General features: G+C 37.7%; 1 protein-coding gene across 1 annotated transcript in view; it reads left to right on the top strand.

Annotated features, from left to right (window-relative positions):
* GALNT2 (polypeptide N-acetylgalactosaminyltransferase 2) overlaps positions 1-18,223 on the top strand; it is a 95,402-nt gene that overhangs the window by 38,299 nt on the left and 38,880 nt on the right. The window contains exon 2 of the mRNA XM_039569191.1: positions 12,192-12,282. Within this exon, the coding sequence (XP_039425125.1) occupies positions 12,192-12,282 (91 nt within the window). The remainder of the gene's footprint in view (positions 1-12,191; positions 12,283-18,223) is intronic.

The following is an 18,223-nucleotide window of genomic DNA, read 5'->3' as shown; positions in this document are numbered from 1 at the left end:
CCTTTTTTTTTCCTCATCTACCTTGGGATGACTTATGTCTTAAATGTCAGTATATGGTCATATATAGTGAGAAGAGGCGGAGAGCTCAGTGTTAAAAATAGTGGGGCAGTATGTGTTGTGAAAACACTAGATGATAGGAGTGACATTTTGCTCTTGTCTGTTATATACTATTCATGACTTCCAAACTAGATGACAGCTTTGACCTCATCTTTTGACATTTTTTGACCTTAAGGTTGATCTTCCATGTATTTGGATGTCTTCTAGAGAATGGTAGCTCATAAAGTTCTGCAGAAGGGTGTAAATTTTGACTGAGAAATTTCTAATAGTTTGAGTTAGGCAGCCTTAAACTGGAGTCTGGGTTGGAGTAATTTTTCCTGTTGGACTCTTTTGAGTTGTTAAATTTCAAGACTTTTCTTTATTTTGGGAGGTTTGAGAGCAGCACAAAAGCTTTCTGCACTGCACTTGGCTTAGCCGTCATGCTTGGATCAGGCTTTAATTCTGGCTCCCCCCTCTTACGTCAGTTTCTATGATAAAGGCTCTTTGTGGAGGTTGTGTGAGATCTCCGCTAAGGGTGCACAGTTGGTGACCTCTCCTCTGAGAGGCTGCAGATGAATAGGCCATAACTTCAGCAGACTTGAGCCCCCAACCTTTTCTTGTTAGGCCTTAGCATCCAGGAGGAGGTTTTCCATCTCTCTTTAGAATGAGATTAACTCCAGTGTGCCTGGGTAGTGTGAAATCTCCTTGCTGCTTGCAAGTGTGCAGAATTCCTGGGGTGCCTCAGTAAATTGCTCAGTCTTTTCTAAACTTTTTTCCCCTTGGTCTTTCCCATGAATAAGTTTGTGTATTGTTAACTTTGTGCTCCCAGGTCTGATAGATATATCTGATACACAGTGAGAATATTGAATGTTTTGCACACAGGACCTAAATTGTATCTAAAGGGCTCAATTTATACACTTGGTATAAAATTTGCCTAAAATTACTGCTCCTCTCTGTGCCTTACAATCTGCCTTTGCTCAGGGCTGAACTAACAGGATCCCAGCTTGAAGGACTACTCTTTCATGGAGTACAGACAAGCTAATGCAGCCCAGATTGGAGGAAAGGCAGTGCTGTGTGCGAGGAGCAGCAAGGCAAAATGCCTAATTTTCTGCCTTGAAGCTCTGTGTCTGTGTGGTCAAAATTTTACTAATAGAGTGCTCTGACATCGGCTTCCTGTAACAGCATCAGTTTGAGGGTTACCCTTAGTAGACAAAAACCCTCCAATCTTTTTCTTTTCCAGTTGGTGCCTTACTGCAGAATGGTGTCTTTCAAAGGAATAATGTTATACAGTTTTATGTTGTGTTGAGCATAGATACAAAGATCCACATTGCCTGCTTCAGGTAGAAATCTTAGTATTAAAGTTTGGCAGAAAAAATTTGAAGTATAGATGTCCATTATCTCAGTAGTGATTAATGTTTCTTCCTTCTGATGCAGGGGTCTGTCTTCCAGACTTCTTGTCCTGTTTCTCATAGGCATTTGTTTCATTATGGGATTGAGTTTTGATTTAGTAGTCCAGAGTATTGCAGATGAGTGATGCTGTCTGGGTCTGGCAAAAATCAAAGATGTTATTGGCAAACATCTGTGTGGATTTTGTAGTATGGAGCCTTTAATGTTTAATGCATTAATAGATATAATTTACTGTCAGAATTTTTGAACTGGACGAAAACTTTTTTTTTTTTTTTTTATTTTTTTCAGTAAAAGTCTTAACTTTTAAACACAGATGATGAAAAGTAATACTGAGTGTACTGTGTCACATGCCCAGAGCTGCGGAGACCTGATCATAAATCCTACTGTTGAGATAGAGAGAAAATATGCAGAGAGTTATTGAAGGCAGAAGTCATCTGTCAAGCACAAGCTTCCTCTGAAGGTTATTTAATTAGAGGAGTTACTAAGTAATTTTTCAGACTTCTGGGACTTATTCCATCTCTTTGTGTTCAAAGATGACCTCTTTGAAAGAGGTATAAGGAAATGGTTTCCTTGTTTTTCAGTGCCTTGCTTTCTGAATCTGAAGATTAACCTTTTTCCCTTTTAAAACAAAAAGTTGTGATTTTAAAATCAGTCTTGCTTTTTCTTTTCTTATTATATTCTTAGAGACCAAAGCAATGCTCTTGCATTCTACAGAAAAGTTCCAAGACACAGCAACTTTAATTCCTTTGTCTCAGTCTATCTTCACTTTCCTTATATGACTGTGGTAACCTTCCATTATGGCTGAGAAAATGTAAGTGTGGTGATGTGTTGCTTTATTGCATTGTAGCCCTACAGATCTCATACAGCAAAACATTCAACTTGTTAGCTGTATCTTGCTCTTTTTTTCTTTCTTCTTCCTTAATGCAAGAGAGTTTTCTTGGTTTAACAATTTGTGTTGTTGTGGTATAATAGTCACCTTTCCCCTTTGCTAGCAAACTGTGGATGTGAGCTACAGCAGTTTGGTTTTAGATGTAATTGCATTTCTGATGTCCTTTTGATCTCAGTTACGTTTGCAAGTTTAAATATTTGTAAACCAAAATTAAGTGAGGAGGGTTTAGTTCCAATTGCTTTCTGTTTCTGCTCTCTGTGCTTCAAGATGCATGTACAAGTTATGGGAATTTTTTTCTTCTGTTCTTCCTTTCTGCTGCATCTGGTTCTTGTATTGCTGGTGAGCGATTTTCTTACTGCTTCATTCAGATCTATATAGGGGGAGATTTGGGTTGTTGGAATACTTCAGTATACTTAAGTTTTTGGATGCATTCATGTTGAGTTCTGCTTATTTATTTAATACTTCACTTTTCTTTCAAATATTTAACTTCAGTTTCCTGGACTTCCAGAAAATGAGACTTTCTCGTATAACTAAATATGAAAACAAAATTTTGCTTTCTGTGCTTTCCCCTTTCTTCCTGTGCAGAAGCTTTTTTTTTCTTTTCTTTTTTTCTTCAGAGAGCTAAGAGCAAGCAGTGATGAGTTTGAATTCAAAGAGGATTAGGGGTAGGACTTTAAAATACAGGCTAATTCATCAGACATTTCTAATACTGTAGAATTAACAAGAGGTGGCATTAAATCATGCCTGAGCATTTGTTGAGTAATTGCCTTCTTTCAAGAAGAAAAATTTGTAGTGGTTTTGAGTGATGGGTGGTTTAATGTTGCAACTAAACTTGTAATCCTTTACTTGTAATGGGAACACCCCTTTCAGCACTTTTCCCCCTGCTACCCTAGCTGGGAATGCTTCCCTTGCATCCAGTACCTCAGATAATTTAGTGCTTGGTCCTGTGGTTTAAAAAAATCCCACCCAGCGAAATGATACATCCATATCCTCCCCAGCTCACTGTCAAGTCAGCCAAATGAGTTGGATCACCTGGTCTGCCACACCAGTGTGTATAAGGGGAGAAGTGGGGACATTCCACGAGTTCAAGATGGAGACGTGGTGAGATGTGAACAGCCCCTGTCAACAGCAGCTGGACTGTACAGCAGCTGTCTTGTCAGAGTAAGCAGCATCAGCTCCATGCTTGCTTTGTAAAGCATTGCACCAGTTTAAGATGATGATGTCCTTCTGGTTTCTTCCCCTTGTTGGACTAGTTGTTCCATGGGCTCTTTCATCTGCTTTAAGTAGAATCAACTGGGATTGTTAAACAGGAATCTAATCTCAATAATTTTTTGAATGACTAATAAGGCCTCTGTATCCCTTGGATCTGAATTGGGGCCTGTGTACTCGTATTAAGCTACGTAATGTTCAGGTTTCACATCTTGGAAAGCACTCAAGTGAGAAAATGAATAGGCACAGTAATTCTCAAACAAGAGCTGGGGAGTTTGAAAGAAGCACAGTGGGCAGATACTGTTTGTGTATCAAGCCATGCCCTGTTTGGAAGTAGTTGCCACTTCTTCAACCTTTTCCCATTCCAGAAATGGATCAATTAAAACAAAAAACCCAGGACAAACAAAAAAAAATATTACTTGCAAGCATTAGAAGGTATGGGATAAGCATGCTAAAATTATTGCTACTGCCTAGGTATGTGCCTCAAAACACCTTTTAACTCACACCAGATATGACGACAAAATGTTCCTTAGAGGTGAATATACCTCTGCACCTGAATATAAGGTGCTTATACCTAAGATGCTTTTAACAAGTTGCAAATGGTAAGGTTTTGTTTCCAAGTTCTTCTTTTTTGCTGTTGAAGTTTTGGGGTTGCTTTTTTTTTTGCTTGCTTATCTATAACAAATCAGATCAATCAGCCTGTTTTGATTGATGATCATTTATGATTAATATATTCTTGGATTTTTTTTCCCAATCTGGCACAACTAAAAGAGCAACTTAAAAGCTATTGGTGCTGAGTGTGCACTTACTTTTATAAATCACGTAACTGTGTCTGCACTGACAGATACTGATGGAATAGAAGGCTGTTTTCAACATTATTAAAAAAACCCACATGAACTAACTTTTGAAAGAAATGTCTTTTGTCACCATCAATCTTTCCTTTTGGAAACTTAAACTGGGTGATAATAGCCTTAGGTGTTACCCTGAATTTAAATAATCACTGCAAATGTTTTGTGATGTTTTGTTTTCATAGTCTGTGGCAGGTAATGCAGACAGTGAGATTTTTTTTTGAGGCATGATGAATTTAACAGGAAACACTGGATACTGTTTGTGACCTGCTGCCATCTTTAGAGACGCTAATTCCTTGCTTTCAAAGCTACTGGTGCACTTGAGATTATACCCTTCTATCAGTACCAGTACCCTTGTATGTTTCTCCTACACTTCCCCCTTGCCCCGCCATTGCCATCTATCCTTGTACATTTATGCAGCATCATGAATCATGAGGATTGAATGACCTTAGAAAAAACAGTGAAACATTTTCGTGGCTCCTCTGCAGTGTTTTTGTCCATTCACATTCTGTCTGGTGTATGAGACCTTCCCCTCACTTCTGCTGTTTCTGTGGAGAGGTGAAAATCAAGCCAGAGAGAGATCCATTTTGCTTTCTGGTGTTTGGGCACTTCACAGCAGGTGCTGATTCTGCTTCTGTCTGTGGTGGCCTCTGTGGAAATCTTTGGTTGGCAGGGCTTCTTTCAACATGGAAGACTTAGATAGAAGTAGCCTTTAGCAAGAAGATGTGTTCTTACCCGCGCTCTGTGTGGGGGTGTGTGTCATTGCATTGTATTGACTGTCAGTCTGACAATCACTTTAGATCTAACAGTGTTTTTTCACTGTAGAGCTGATGGAATTCAAAGGGGTGTTGTAGTTTCTGGGGTTTGTGAGTTTTTTGTTTCCTCTTTCTGGTGGTATACTAGATTGCCAATTTTGTGAGGCAAGTAATGTTTAATTCTCTGCTTTACTGGTAGGTGGTAAGGTTGTCCACTTAGTTTTGACATTTATCACTAGAGTGGATGAAGTCTCTAGGCAAAAGGGAACATGGTTTATTAGAGGTTACCTGGAGCAGGGTACCAGAATTCTCTCTAAGCTGTAAAAGTGTTGAGGGTTTGGGGTTATTTTTAATGTCTTTAGGATCACATTATGATGACAGGTACTTACAGAAAAATTAATTTTTTTGTAAAATACTGAAATACAGTCTAAAACTGTGTAGGATTTGTGGGCTCATAAATTAATCCCTTGTATATTATACCAGTGTGGGTATTTGGGGGATAAGTCATGCTGCTACTTTTAGGGAACTAATGAAAATTTACAGATTATCTTAAATATATTTGCATGCAAATCTTCATATTTAATAGCTGATCTATACTTAAATGCTTACTTCTTGAATAGCCTGACCTGCCCTACCTGGGGTTTTCTGTTGCTGCTTGGCTTTTGTCAGTTTAGGTCTATTGTGCCCAGAAATTAAGTTGAACCAGAACTTCCAGTTGATCCCAATTACTGTACAAATAAGTCTTCAACTGCAAAGACCTTCCTCAGAGAATATATATACTTGTTTTCCAGAAACTTCAGATAAAGCATTATTTTTGTTTAATCCATTCTAGGTTTAGAAAATGTCACATTTTATAGTTGTTTTAGTACTTCAGGTAGTGCCTTTAAGCTCCAAAATATGTACTTTGCGCTAAGTAAAGGTAACATTTACAGAGATGGTAGGACACTAAGGCATTTAATTTTGTCTAGAGAGTACACCTTATAGTAATTGCCATTTTCAAAATGTTTTTAGTGTATTCACTGAGAGTATATCTAAACACATTTCCTATGCATGGAGCCATCAAGGTATAATCCTGATGCTTTTCCCTGCTTTTTTTGAGAATTTAAAATTGTCTTCTTATGAGGGCTGTGTGTGTTCACCCTGATGGAAGCTTCTATTTTTGTTTTGAGTACTTAAACATACAAAAGGAATGTACCTTTGACAGCAATTTACTTACACTGAGTAAAGGAGTGAGAATGAAATTAAATCATGTTTGCTGTAATAATTTTGGGCACCAACAGTGATAATCAAACATTGCAAAGTATATAGTTTTTCAGTGTTTTTCGTATTTATTTATGCTTCACTTCCTGGTGTGCTTGGAAATGTCTGCTTTAGTATGCTGAGCAGGTTGGCAGTCAAAGGAAGTTAGCATTTGTTTATGGGTTTTTTCCTGCTTGTCTTTTCTGTAAGAAGCGGCATTCCAGGCATTTTCAGAGGATACTTTTTCTCTGTTTTGTACAAAAGGTTTTTGCTGAGAAGGGAAGAAGTGAGTGCCCCATAATGTAATTACATTAAATTGCTAGAGTGCTTGCCTGGCACACAGGAAAGCTGGATTCATTTACTGCAGCAAGAGGGACTGGAGTCATGTTTCTGAGATGCCTTAGGAAGGAGGCAGTGAGTGAGTGCTGGGTCAGAAAGCAAGTCGAGCTGGACGCTGGACTCTGCTGAACATCTTCCTGAGTTGGGAGGAACTGGTGCTTCAGGGCTTACTTAGCCAATGTGATAGCTAATTAAAAGATTGTAAACTGAATTGGGGTGGGGGGAAGAGGCACATATTAAGTACAGAAGGAGATACTAAGCAGTGGCAAAGAAGCTTGGGCTTTGGCTTTGTCAGTGTCTTAGTCAGCTGTCTGATTCTCCGTGGCTTTGAGTCCTTTTCTTCAGTAACTAAGCTTTGCGAGGAGCCTTTATGCTTGGTTTAGGGATGTAAACTTCAGCAGGCATTAAACTGTTGCAATGCCAAGTGCTGCTCCACGCAACATGGAAGTGCTTCCGAGTGTCTGGTCCCAAGTACGTGGTCAGGACAGAAGTGTATGAAGTCCTGAGAGGAGCTGTCTTGCAGTGAGAGCACCCCTTCCAAAATGATCACTTCATTTGACTGATCTGTACTGCTGGATGCAGCACAGCCTTGTATTAGGCCAGCTGGATTAAGTGAGGCTCTTTGAAGATGCTGCCAGTATATGCTTTTCTCTTGGAAAATCACTAGTAGAGGAAAATCTGTCTGCAGTAGTCCTTGCCTAAAAACAAGTTCTGAAATGGATATTAAGTCTTAATATGTTATTTTGTTCAACAAGGATACATTTCTCAATTATTTTCTCTGAATGTCCACCGGCCCAGGTAGCACATAACTCCCAGCCATCTCCTGTGCCCAAATGTTGCATGATGTTCATCATCTAGATTGGCCTGTGAGAGGAATGGCTGGTATTGGGGACACAGTCAGCTCCCACTTGAGGTATTTCCAACCTCAAGAGCTTTTCAGAGATCTGTGTTGACTTGCTACTTGTAAGGTCTGTGTGATATCTTAATGTATCTAAGGATGTTTCATGTTGTTAAGTTGTTCTCTTGATAGGAAGCCACTGTGGGGTTGAAATCTCTGCTATACTGAGATCTAGTTCGTAGCAGTTAAATGTCAAATCCGTGATACTTGAAACTATAATTAAAAGGAAGAAATGTATTGTGAGACAAAAATAGGAAAAACAGTAGTGGTTTTAAGTGTGGTTTTAATTTTTTTTTAATAGAAGCAATACCTAGGGACTTGGAACAGTTTAAAATTGGTTTTGATGCCAAATGAAATAACTGACAAAAAATTGTGTTGCAATGCTTGTAAGGAATATAATATTCAATGCATACAAATATACCAAAACTAGAAGGGTAAGTGGTCTGGAAGATTCAAGTAATGGTAATGAAATTATCCTCTAATGTACATGTGTGTATAATTACAGCTTTCTAAACTCAAATTGAGTACTCTTAAATTTCTCATGGAATACGATGTCTTGTTGTATATATGTAGAAATGCTATAAAAATGTTTGAATCCTGCTTTGAATTTGAACTACCTCATTGTTTCCCTGCAGCAGAGCAGCTGCAAATGTGTAACTAATAATTTCCTGAAACAATTTTTTTGAGTTCAGTTCTCAGAAGTGGGGTTTGATGTTGCATTTTCAACATATTTCAAATTCAGTCTCTCAGGTAGTCTTAATGGAGTGAGTGAGTTGAGCAGGAAAAGAAAAGTGAGCAGTAATAGCAAGGTTTGTCAGTAGATGGGGGCTTTCTGAGGCATGGAGACCTTATAGTATCCTGAAAGAAAAAGTTGCTGCACTTCAGTGATTAATCAGCCTAAAAAAACATCCACCTCACCCTTAGTTTACTCAATTTACCATAACGAATTGTGCAAGGTCATTGCTGCAAGGAATGTTTTAACAAAATGTTAAGTAAATGTACGTCGCTTAGTTTCAGAGCTTTGGGAATAGCAAAGGTATTTAGATAATTGAATTTAAAAATTACATTTAATGTACATTTATTTGTTATGTTTAAAATATTACTGCAGTATTGTTGTAATATTGCCCAACAAATGGACTTGAAAGGTTGCAATTTTGTTTCTTTGCATGTCTTCTAGTACTGATTCAGAAATTAGTGGGAAGGAGTGGCATGATGTGTGAAATTAATATATGCCAAATCCCTGCAACACATGCATTTTAGCTGGCGTGCACTTATTTTCTTGTTGATATGTCCTGGCCTAAGAAAATAACTGCATGAACAATGACCACAAAGGTTTTATTATAGTGGTGTTCTGTGTAAATCTAATGAGTGGTTAATGTCTCTGGTATTTGGCAGCTACCTTTTTGTTTTCAATAACCTTAAAATAGTTTTCCATGTGCATTTGCATACTCAGTTGTAGCCTGATATTGCTGGCTCTTTTTAAGACTGTCAGGAAAATATTATTGTAAAGTATTAACAGTATTTTAATATAGAAAAATACAGTAGCCTTTTCAGTTTTTGTTCATTAAATCTCCCTCTTGTGCTCTCACGATTAAAGAGCTGTGCCTCCTCTTAAGCAGTTTAAGTTGCTTTCAATCTTCCCTTAAGCTTAGCTTTCTGTATGAATGCATTTTGTCAGTGCCAGCATTGTTGTCTTCTGCCAAGAAGATTACTCCTCAAAAGCAAGTGGCTTTTTAAGGTCACATTAGAAGCTGAGATTTTGTTTCACTCTAAGCAAGATGAAAAAGCTTAGAGCATTATGGTGTAGCCATCGCCACTGTCTGTGGTGATGGCAACATCATAATGCCATTTGACCATATGGCTGGTTCCTGTATAGCACCAAATTAACATGCTGAAGCAATGTGCAGTCAGAGATGTAAAGAAACTGGTAGTATTCATGCCTATGGTTTTACAAACTGCTTTTATCTCTTTTTGTGCTCTCAAGTTCTTGCTAAAGGGTATAACATTGTTTGCGCCTGAAAGGTAGGGGTTTCCCAGTTGTACTTTCCAAATTCTTAATTGAGTGAAAGTTAGTGCTTACAATAGAATATCAGTTTTAGCTGACTCGCTGATTTTAGAGAAGAAAACTGCCACAAAGTCCTAATCCAGGGCGCAAAGTTCAAGGTTAATATCCCTTAATGCTCATTCTGCCCCATCACAATACTGTTTTATAAGGAGTCCTAGGAGGCAAGTTGAACATCCAACAATATGCAGTGTGGCAACTTCCATCCCGGCAGCTTGGCTCACCTCAGAATGTCTGAAGGCTGTACCAAGTAGTTTCCTGAAAGTGTCAAATTTGTAAGAATTCAAAATGGCATTTGACCGTAAGATTTCTGCATCTAACTTTGCCTTTGGTAGTTTATGTTTATTTTATAAAAATACGAAACACAACAGCAATAAAATCCAAAGTGAAAGAACTTGATAAATAATTATGCTCAATGGCATGTGTCCTTAGCTAGAAGGATTAATGGGAAGGCAAAGTTTTACCCTAAAGACTTAAAGGGAGGGGGACAATGAGGAAGCACTCGATAGTTTTTGTTTTGTTTAATTACAGGAGAAACCCTTGCATTATTGTTTTGATTGTTTAGCAGATGTTTTGCATTTATTTTTTAACTTACGTATTTTTTAGACTCATTACAGTCATCTGGAATAGTGAAGAGCTTCATTGAATTTTGCAGCTACAGTTGATACTTCGACTTAAGTGTTTCTGTAGTGTTTTTAAAATGGTGCACAAAGCCAAATTTCACAAACTAGTGAAATACAACTTTCTCAAAACACAGAAAGCATCTGTTTCACTTGTGCTGGTGGGACTCATTGCACAGTGACATATAACTTCTCTCATCAGTGTGAGTCAAACATTTTCTTGAAATGTATTGTGTGGCTTTGGGAGAGAGTGTTTTTGTGTTGGTGTGGGGTTTTTTTGTTATTTTTATTGTTGTTGTCCTAAATCTTTCTTTAAGCAGAGGTATCAATTGACCTCCACAAGGCCCAGTAGCCAAAAGTATGTACCAATATGGTGATATGTAGTATAAGACCCTGGTCAAATTCCTTCTCTCCCGGATCCTTGATGCATGATGCTATGAAAAGCATGCATTGGTAGCATTCATTTTTAAACTGATTTATAAAACCCTGTATTTCTCAGGGGGGAAAAAAGCATCTGTATTTAGTTTTAATTTTCAGTATTTTAGAAATCTGTTGCCTTTTTTCAACATATTTCTAAATATTAGTGCCCACTTAGCACTTAGATGCTTAAGCAGAATTTACATTGGAAAGTTCTGAGATGTCTGGGGACAAGCTGAAATGGTATAATTTGTGGTCAAAATGTTCCCCAGCATAAGTTTGGCCTGTTCCAACTACTTACTATTCCATCAAAGAACTCCCAGCTGTGGCTTAGGAGCTGGGACGGCAGAGACATTTTCCAGTATGCACTTCATAAACCAGCACCCTGCTCTGGAGACTGGCAGATTCCTATAAGAGATAAGAACTGTTCTGCACTGCTTGGCTCCGGGGCCTGGTAATGTTTTTAGGTGCACTGACAACACTACAGCTATACTAACCAGTATCTTCTTGCATGCTGTAGTAAAGGTCTTGTCTTTAGCAGGATAGTGCCAATATAACTGGTTTTGTAAACAGGACTCCTTCGGTGCAGATTTAGAAAAGGGAACAGAATTTCTTTTGGCAAGTGTGCAAGAACAACAGAAGCTGATGGCACTTAAATCCTTTGGCTAAGTGTAGTGTGCAAATTGGCATACAGTCCATGCAGTTGCTAGTTCTTTCTTGTTTTAAAGTGAGCCTCTTCTCCACTTCTTCCAAATGCATAATGGAGTAATTCTGACGTCATATTTTGTGTTTTTGTGGTAATAAGAATGCAAAAAAGTGGTGGTTGTGGTTTTTTTTTTTTTCTTTCTCGATTGAAATGAAAATGAGATTTACAGGTTCAGAATAAATGCTGGAAACTGGGGGAGGGCATTGATGAAATTCTTTGCCCCCTCCCCACCCCCCATCTAAATGGTTATAACATCAATATCTCTGGAATCACAAATCCAGCAGAATTGCCTGTGAAGCCTAGAATAAACTCTGATGAAATTAACTCATGAAAATATTTTGGAAGTATTTTTCCAATAGTAAGGCTGCCATTCTGGAAATAACTGCTAGATAACCTGATTTCTCTTTTCAAATAACTTTCTATTTAGGCTGTTCTTGCTAGAGCAAGGCTTTCTTCAGGTCTTGCTTAACCTTTTTGTCTTTGTAGCTCCTTGGAATATTACTGATTAAAAAAAAGAATTCCATCTTTCCTAGTAGATTTCCTTTTTTTTTTTTCCAAAGAAGAATTTATGCAATTAACTGCAAAAGTCTGTCTCAATCTTTGTTCTGTTTTTCAAGTGATGGAAAAAATAATCATTGTTTCTCTTAAAATCCTTGTTTTCTTGGACCACTCTAAGTTTAAAATCTGGAAAACATAGTTATTACTGTTTGCTTTGAAGACACAAAACTAAATTAAGATTATTTTAAACATTATGTACTTTTTTCAGGAGGACCCAAATGATATTGACCCCAAAAGGAAAGAAGTGCGTGGCAACGATGGGGACGACAAGGCACAAAGTGTGGAGACACTCCCTCCAGGTATTGCAGTAACATTTGTTAGCCATGAAACATTTATCATTGAAAGCCATAAAACACTGCAGTTGTTCTGATTCTAAAAATTCTTTGTAGTTTGAAAGTGCTAGGATTATTTCAGCAACATGTACTTCTCTGTTCTTACAGCTTCAGCATCCTTAAATCTTACCTGTTTCACTGCTCCTTTGAGTTTAAAACAATAGGGAATGTGGTTCTTTGCTAGTATGCTTGTATTGTCCTTCAATAGGTTTGAGATACTGTAAAAGCCTCTGGTGCAAAAGTAGTCCATCTCTCTCTGTGGATGATGCTGGCAGGCAACAGACAAGTCACCTTGGGACTGTTATTTTGACTGAAGATTCAGCCAAGGTTCATACTTTTTAGATTTTTTTCTAGCTTTTGATTTGGCAGATTTTCATAACTGTGCTGCTGGTGTGCTTTATTTTTTCTCATACTTGCTCAGTATTTGTCACATGCTGGAAAATGACAGAGCAACGTGATTTTTATTTTGTTTGAGTGAAGTCCTCATGCCTTGAGGATGAGCTAGGAAAATTAAGTGTTACGGAATCTTCATTTCAGGTGAATGCTTTCATAAACTTCTTTTGCTGCTTAACTGTTTCACATCAATGAGATTTCATATATAGCTGCAATTCACATACTAAAGTGTAGAGAAAAATGAAAATTGAATTGGAATATTTTACACAATTGAAGATGTTTAACCTGTGAGAAGGACAGCTACTGATCAGATAGCATCACAGGTTTTGCTTCTCTTCTATTAATCTTCGTTTTTCTTACAAATATATCTTGGCCGAACATTTGAAATACTGTGAGTTCTTGCAGAAACAACTAACCAAGGCAAGCTTTCTTTTAAGCATATGGGAAATTCCACCCCCAGGAACATGTGAGGTATGATTTTTCTTTTTCAGTCATAAGCTCTCCAGGTACATATAATCTCTTTGCTATTGACAGCTTTTTTCTGTATCCTTTGGCCTACCTTATCCCAGCTACTGTCTGGGGAAGGGAAATAGGGCTGGTTATGTATGTATACCTTTTTGGCAAAGTCTTTATTTTGTGTATGTATTGAGAAACAAATCCCAAAAAGCTGAAGAGCCTGGCTTATTTAACTTGGTCTCTGGCAGATCTTTTCAAGTATTTGTTCTGCTTGACAGAACTGTCTACAAATTTTGTTACTGGGGTTAGATGAGCCAATTTTGCAACTTCCAGCTGTTCTTATTTCCCCTTTTTTGAATGTTTTTGTATTCTGGGCCAAACCTTGCCCAGTGGCCCTAAGTAGCGTGTTTGAGTATTAACAGAAGTGGGAAGTGTCACAGGTTGAAAGGGAGAGCTGTCAGAAGATGGAAGGGTTGAAACTAGAAGTAAGATTGAGTGTAAAGTAGAGCAGGACACGGCTTTTTTCATTTCATATGTCGGTTAGTAGTCTCTTATGGCCTCATGTAACAGACAGGAGAATTGTTACTGCAAAATAGTATCAGAGTCTGGAATCAAGCATCAAAGGCTTCACAGACAGAACTAGACACTCTTAAATCACTATTTTCTTTATTTTCAGTAAATATAGGCAAACTTCTGAATCCTTGTGGCAGTGAAGCTCGGTATTCACATTTCTGCAGATTCTTTGCATTGTTTTAAAGTAAAGTCATCAAATTTTAGGAGGGCTTTGGTTTGGAACTTTGTTACTTTTCCGCTCAGTTTAGTAGACCTATAATTTAGGTTTCAGCATAATGCAGCAGCATCTTTCAGAACTTCCTAGAATTAAGGAATTCTTTATTATCTTTATATTAAAAATTTTTTTATATCAAGATTGAACTGTTCAGTCAGAGTGTATCCATCCTTTGTCTTTTGGTGACTTTTTGATATGCTGCAAAAGTCTATTTTCTGTTCTGTGAAAATAGTGATATTAGCTCTTGAAAGACCAACCCTGGATGGTCTGCATGGATAACTAAACCAAAACTGTATAACCAGTTGCCTGTATTGACAGTAGTTCCAGCAGTTACTCAAGCACTTTTTTTGTTAGTTAATGAAGATTTGGAACCCCTCAATGCATGTAAGTAAAAAAAAATGTATTTATCACTTTTTATTTTTATTTTTAATCATGTTGCTTTTAGGCTGTATTGAGTCAGTAAGAGGGAATGCAAGCTATCTAGAGGATTTTGTATCCATCTATTCAAAGTCTTTGTTGCCTGCTGCTTGATTGCATACAGATTTATCTGCTCTGCTTTTTTCTTGTCTATCTCGCTTCAAGCTGCTCTTACTGTTATCTGACTGACTTCTAATAGATCTGATTCCTACTGCACACAGCTGACAGAGTCTTTTGCTGCAGTCACACCCAGGCATTACCTCCTTCATGGTTCCTGAAGCCAAATTCTCTTCTTCTTTGGGCTGTCACTGCTTTTCACTAAACTTAGCGCTATGAAGTGGTCTCCTTTCTTCTTAAACTTGATTTATTCTTTCCAGACTAGTTTTGCATTTGCTGGTTTTAAAGTCTTGGAAAATGGTAAATGATACATTTTAAAGGATTTATATCAAGCTCAACTTGGATGGAAACTGGGACAAAAAGAAGCAGCTTCACTGGATTTCATATTTTCCTTGTTTGTGCTCAACTTCTTAGGCTTAGAACAGTTTGTAAAATAAACACATCATGTCAAAACCAAATTTAGTACTGCAGCATAATCTGGTTCCAGGGTCTTAGTTCAGTGATTGGGGTTTGGTTTTTTACTTTTATGCCTCAATTTTACTCTGGTAGCAAATTCTGCAGTTCACTTAGTGTTGTTTAAAAGACTATTTTATTGTCATCTTAGGTTTCACTATACATAAATACATTTTCTTGAATTTGAAGTTACCATTTTACCTAACTTAAGTTTGAAATAATGTGGCTGCATTTTCTGATATTCATTGCACCTGACGAAGTCATTGAAATGTAGGAAACTATAAAGCCATCTAACTCCCCGGGAGAAATTCATGCTTCTTTTTGTGTACCCTAGGGAAGCATATAACAAAAATTGTATCTATTATTGGAAAAGGTTTGTTAAACGACTTTAAAATTTAGTTGAAGATTCAGAAAGGCAAGTATGGAGAGAAATAAGATAGAATTAGGTTGTGAGCTGTAAAACCTGCCTGCAGACACATGGCAGCACAGAGAGGCTTGTGTCCGCAGAACCCTGGGGGGAGGAGGTGTCACACGGCAGACCCTATGGAGAGGAGCCGGCCGGGAGCTGACAGATGAGTGAGCAGTGAGTGATCATCCCATAGAAGAACATTGAGAAAGTGGCAACACAGGATAGGTCACGCCATGTAAGGAAATACTGTGCCTTAGAAAAGTGTAAAAAACCAACTCACTCCTCTGAACAAACGATTCAGATTCCCTCCCGGTCAGAGTCCAAGATTCAATTGCCGACAGGCAAGCCTTTCAGCAAAAGTAAGGCTGGATGGTTTAGTTGGCTTTGGATCAGCCTTTCACTTTCCAGTAGTTAACTTGAACCTTTGTCATGTAAATGTGTGGACAGCCCATGACACATATTGTATTCATAAGGAACACATGTTTAAGAGCAATGTTTGTGACAGCATCACTCATACCACTGACGAGATGTCCTCATGATCTCTTGTGTTTTAGCTGCTCTTTCCAGTGGAAGGAAGGCAACTGGGGGAGTGGTTGTGGCTGGCACTCCTGAAATGAGCATAGCTTTAAAATCCATTCAAAGTCAAGAGTGCTTGAAAGTTGAAAATCTATATAAATGTGTTTAAGTGTACATTATATTTTGTAAAATGTTTACTCTAAAATCACTAAAGTCTTTATTTTTAGGCCAGAAAAATGGTGACATTACATGTCCAGTATTTCAGAAAATATTAATCAAGTGTTTCAGATTGAACCTGTATTATAAATTAGAAGCAAGGGTGATGATATAGTTTAGTTACCAAGGAGGTTGCAGAAGCTTTGGGAAATGCTGAGGGAGAGAACTGTATGGGGGAGATGATTTTGTGATTTGTTTCTTCCAGTTTCTTGAATCAAACTGGTCTTGCATTTTGTGTAGTTTTGTCACAAGTGAGGTTTGGTGTAATTTTTCTAAATAACTGTATTGGGGTATTTGTAGCATGTTAGCTGGCTGAGGTGTAAAATTGCTATGAATTAAGTTCCTGGAAATATTTTGAAGAAAGAACTTGAAAGGCTAAGAAAAGCTTTTGTCAGTCTGTGGGCTACCAACAACAGCTGGCAAGTTTCCTTTTCAGAGTTCTGTCAGTGATGTGAATTTTAAAATCTGTATTTCTCCCTCTAGTTATTTTCTTATAGTTTCCCTTCTGGGCTGCTTCAAGAAGTGCCTATTAAATGTTCTGCAGTCTGTTTTTGTTTAACTCTCTAGTTCTGGCTTCTGTGTTGAGTGCATGTATGCGTTTTAACTTCTTTAGGATGATAATTCAGATATAAAAAATAGTTGCTTAGTATTGACTAGCTAACTCTCAAACCAGTAATCCAAAAGCATGGGGCCATCTTTCTTCGTTCTCTTGGAAGTTTCTTAAAAACATACAAAAAGACTTCAAACCACCTCCCTCTCAACTTTGCTACTTTTTCCCCTACTATCTGATAACTAAATCACACGTTGGAGTCCAAGTTGCTTTTGTAGATGAGCTCCTTGGATGACGTTGAGATTAGAGGGTGCGTAATCAAGTTGTTGGTATTTGTCTGCTTTAACAAAGAACAGTTATTTTGTTTAATGATAGGAGGTGTTCTTTCATTATCAGAGTCTAGCAGGAGGTAATGTGCTGTAGTTGGTGCGTAGCTTATGGCTAAAAAGCTGTAAATGAATGAGGCCTGCCTTAGTTTCCATGCTGTTCTGGTTGAGAGACAGAGCAAAGGCAAACCTTGGAAAATCTGAGCAACCTGTAAGTCTTGTTAACAGCTGGTAGAGTAGTATTCCCTGTATGCATATCAGCTTAATTTAGGATATGCCTGAACTGTAATATTCCTCCTGCACTTGGAGTGACATCTCTGCAACCTTCTGCTTACTGCACTTAACTGAAAGTACCTCAAAAACTTCATGTGTTAATTATGAAAACAATGACTAATAAATCCTCGTCTGTAATAAACAGTGACACCAAAAGACAGTTTTTGCTTTGTATCTTTTATTGATGCCAGTGGCATGTTGCTTCACCACAACTTGCTTGGAAGAAATTCTCATACCACACCTGTGTTTAAATGAAGACTGTGTTGCATTAGGACTTGACCTCTGATTTTGAGTTAAATGTGGTATAAAATTGCTAATAGATGGCATAGGTTTGTCTGTCAATAGTAAAAAGAGTCAGTGTTCAACTAGGGGTAAGAACTGGTAGTTTTAAGATACTTGGTAAATATCATACTGTTGTTTTACACCTGAAAATGGTGGGAGTCCTGAAGTTTTGTTCCTAGGGGCTGGATGTTAATCTGCCTTTCTGTGTGAGTGCCACAAGCAGTCGCATAGTAACAGAGTCTGTGTTAAAGAGGGATTAATCTGAATCAGGTCTGTTCATCGAGGAGGTTGCAGTTGGGTAATATTGGAGAGTGACCTAGTGCTCTGCCTACATGAATTTGCTGTTCTATGAGAATAATATTTTCTTGTATTTCTAAAAGGCCTGTTTCTCAAATGGTTTGATTATAACTGGCTGTGTTATTATTTACATAATGAGATAAATTAAATTATAATGTCTTTGAAGTCTGGACTGGATCTTTAGAAAACTTTTTAGCCAGATGATGTGATATTTTACTGCCTGTTGACCTGTGGGTGTTTGGTTTTTTTTAAAAATGGCAATTTTGGTAGGTGGAGTTAAAAAACCCCAACACATAAAGTGGACAAGATGAAACATTGTCTGGTGATTACTTGCATAAACTGAGATCTATTGTTCAGTTTGATACTAATTTGCAGTATATTCTAGACAAATTTAATATGCAGAAGTGAGTTTTGAT

The sequence above is a fragment of the Corvus cornix genome, chromosome 3, assembly GCF_000738735.6.
Source record: "Corvus cornix cornix isolate S_Up_H32 chromosome 3, ASM73873v5, whole genome shotgun sequence".
Classification (NCBI taxonomy): domain Eukaryota; kingdom Metazoa; phylum Chordata; class Aves; order Passeriformes; family Corvidae; genus Corvus; species Corvus cornix.
Note: the sequence above shows the minus strand (reverse complement) of the source record. Positions and strands in the feature narration are given on the sequence as shown.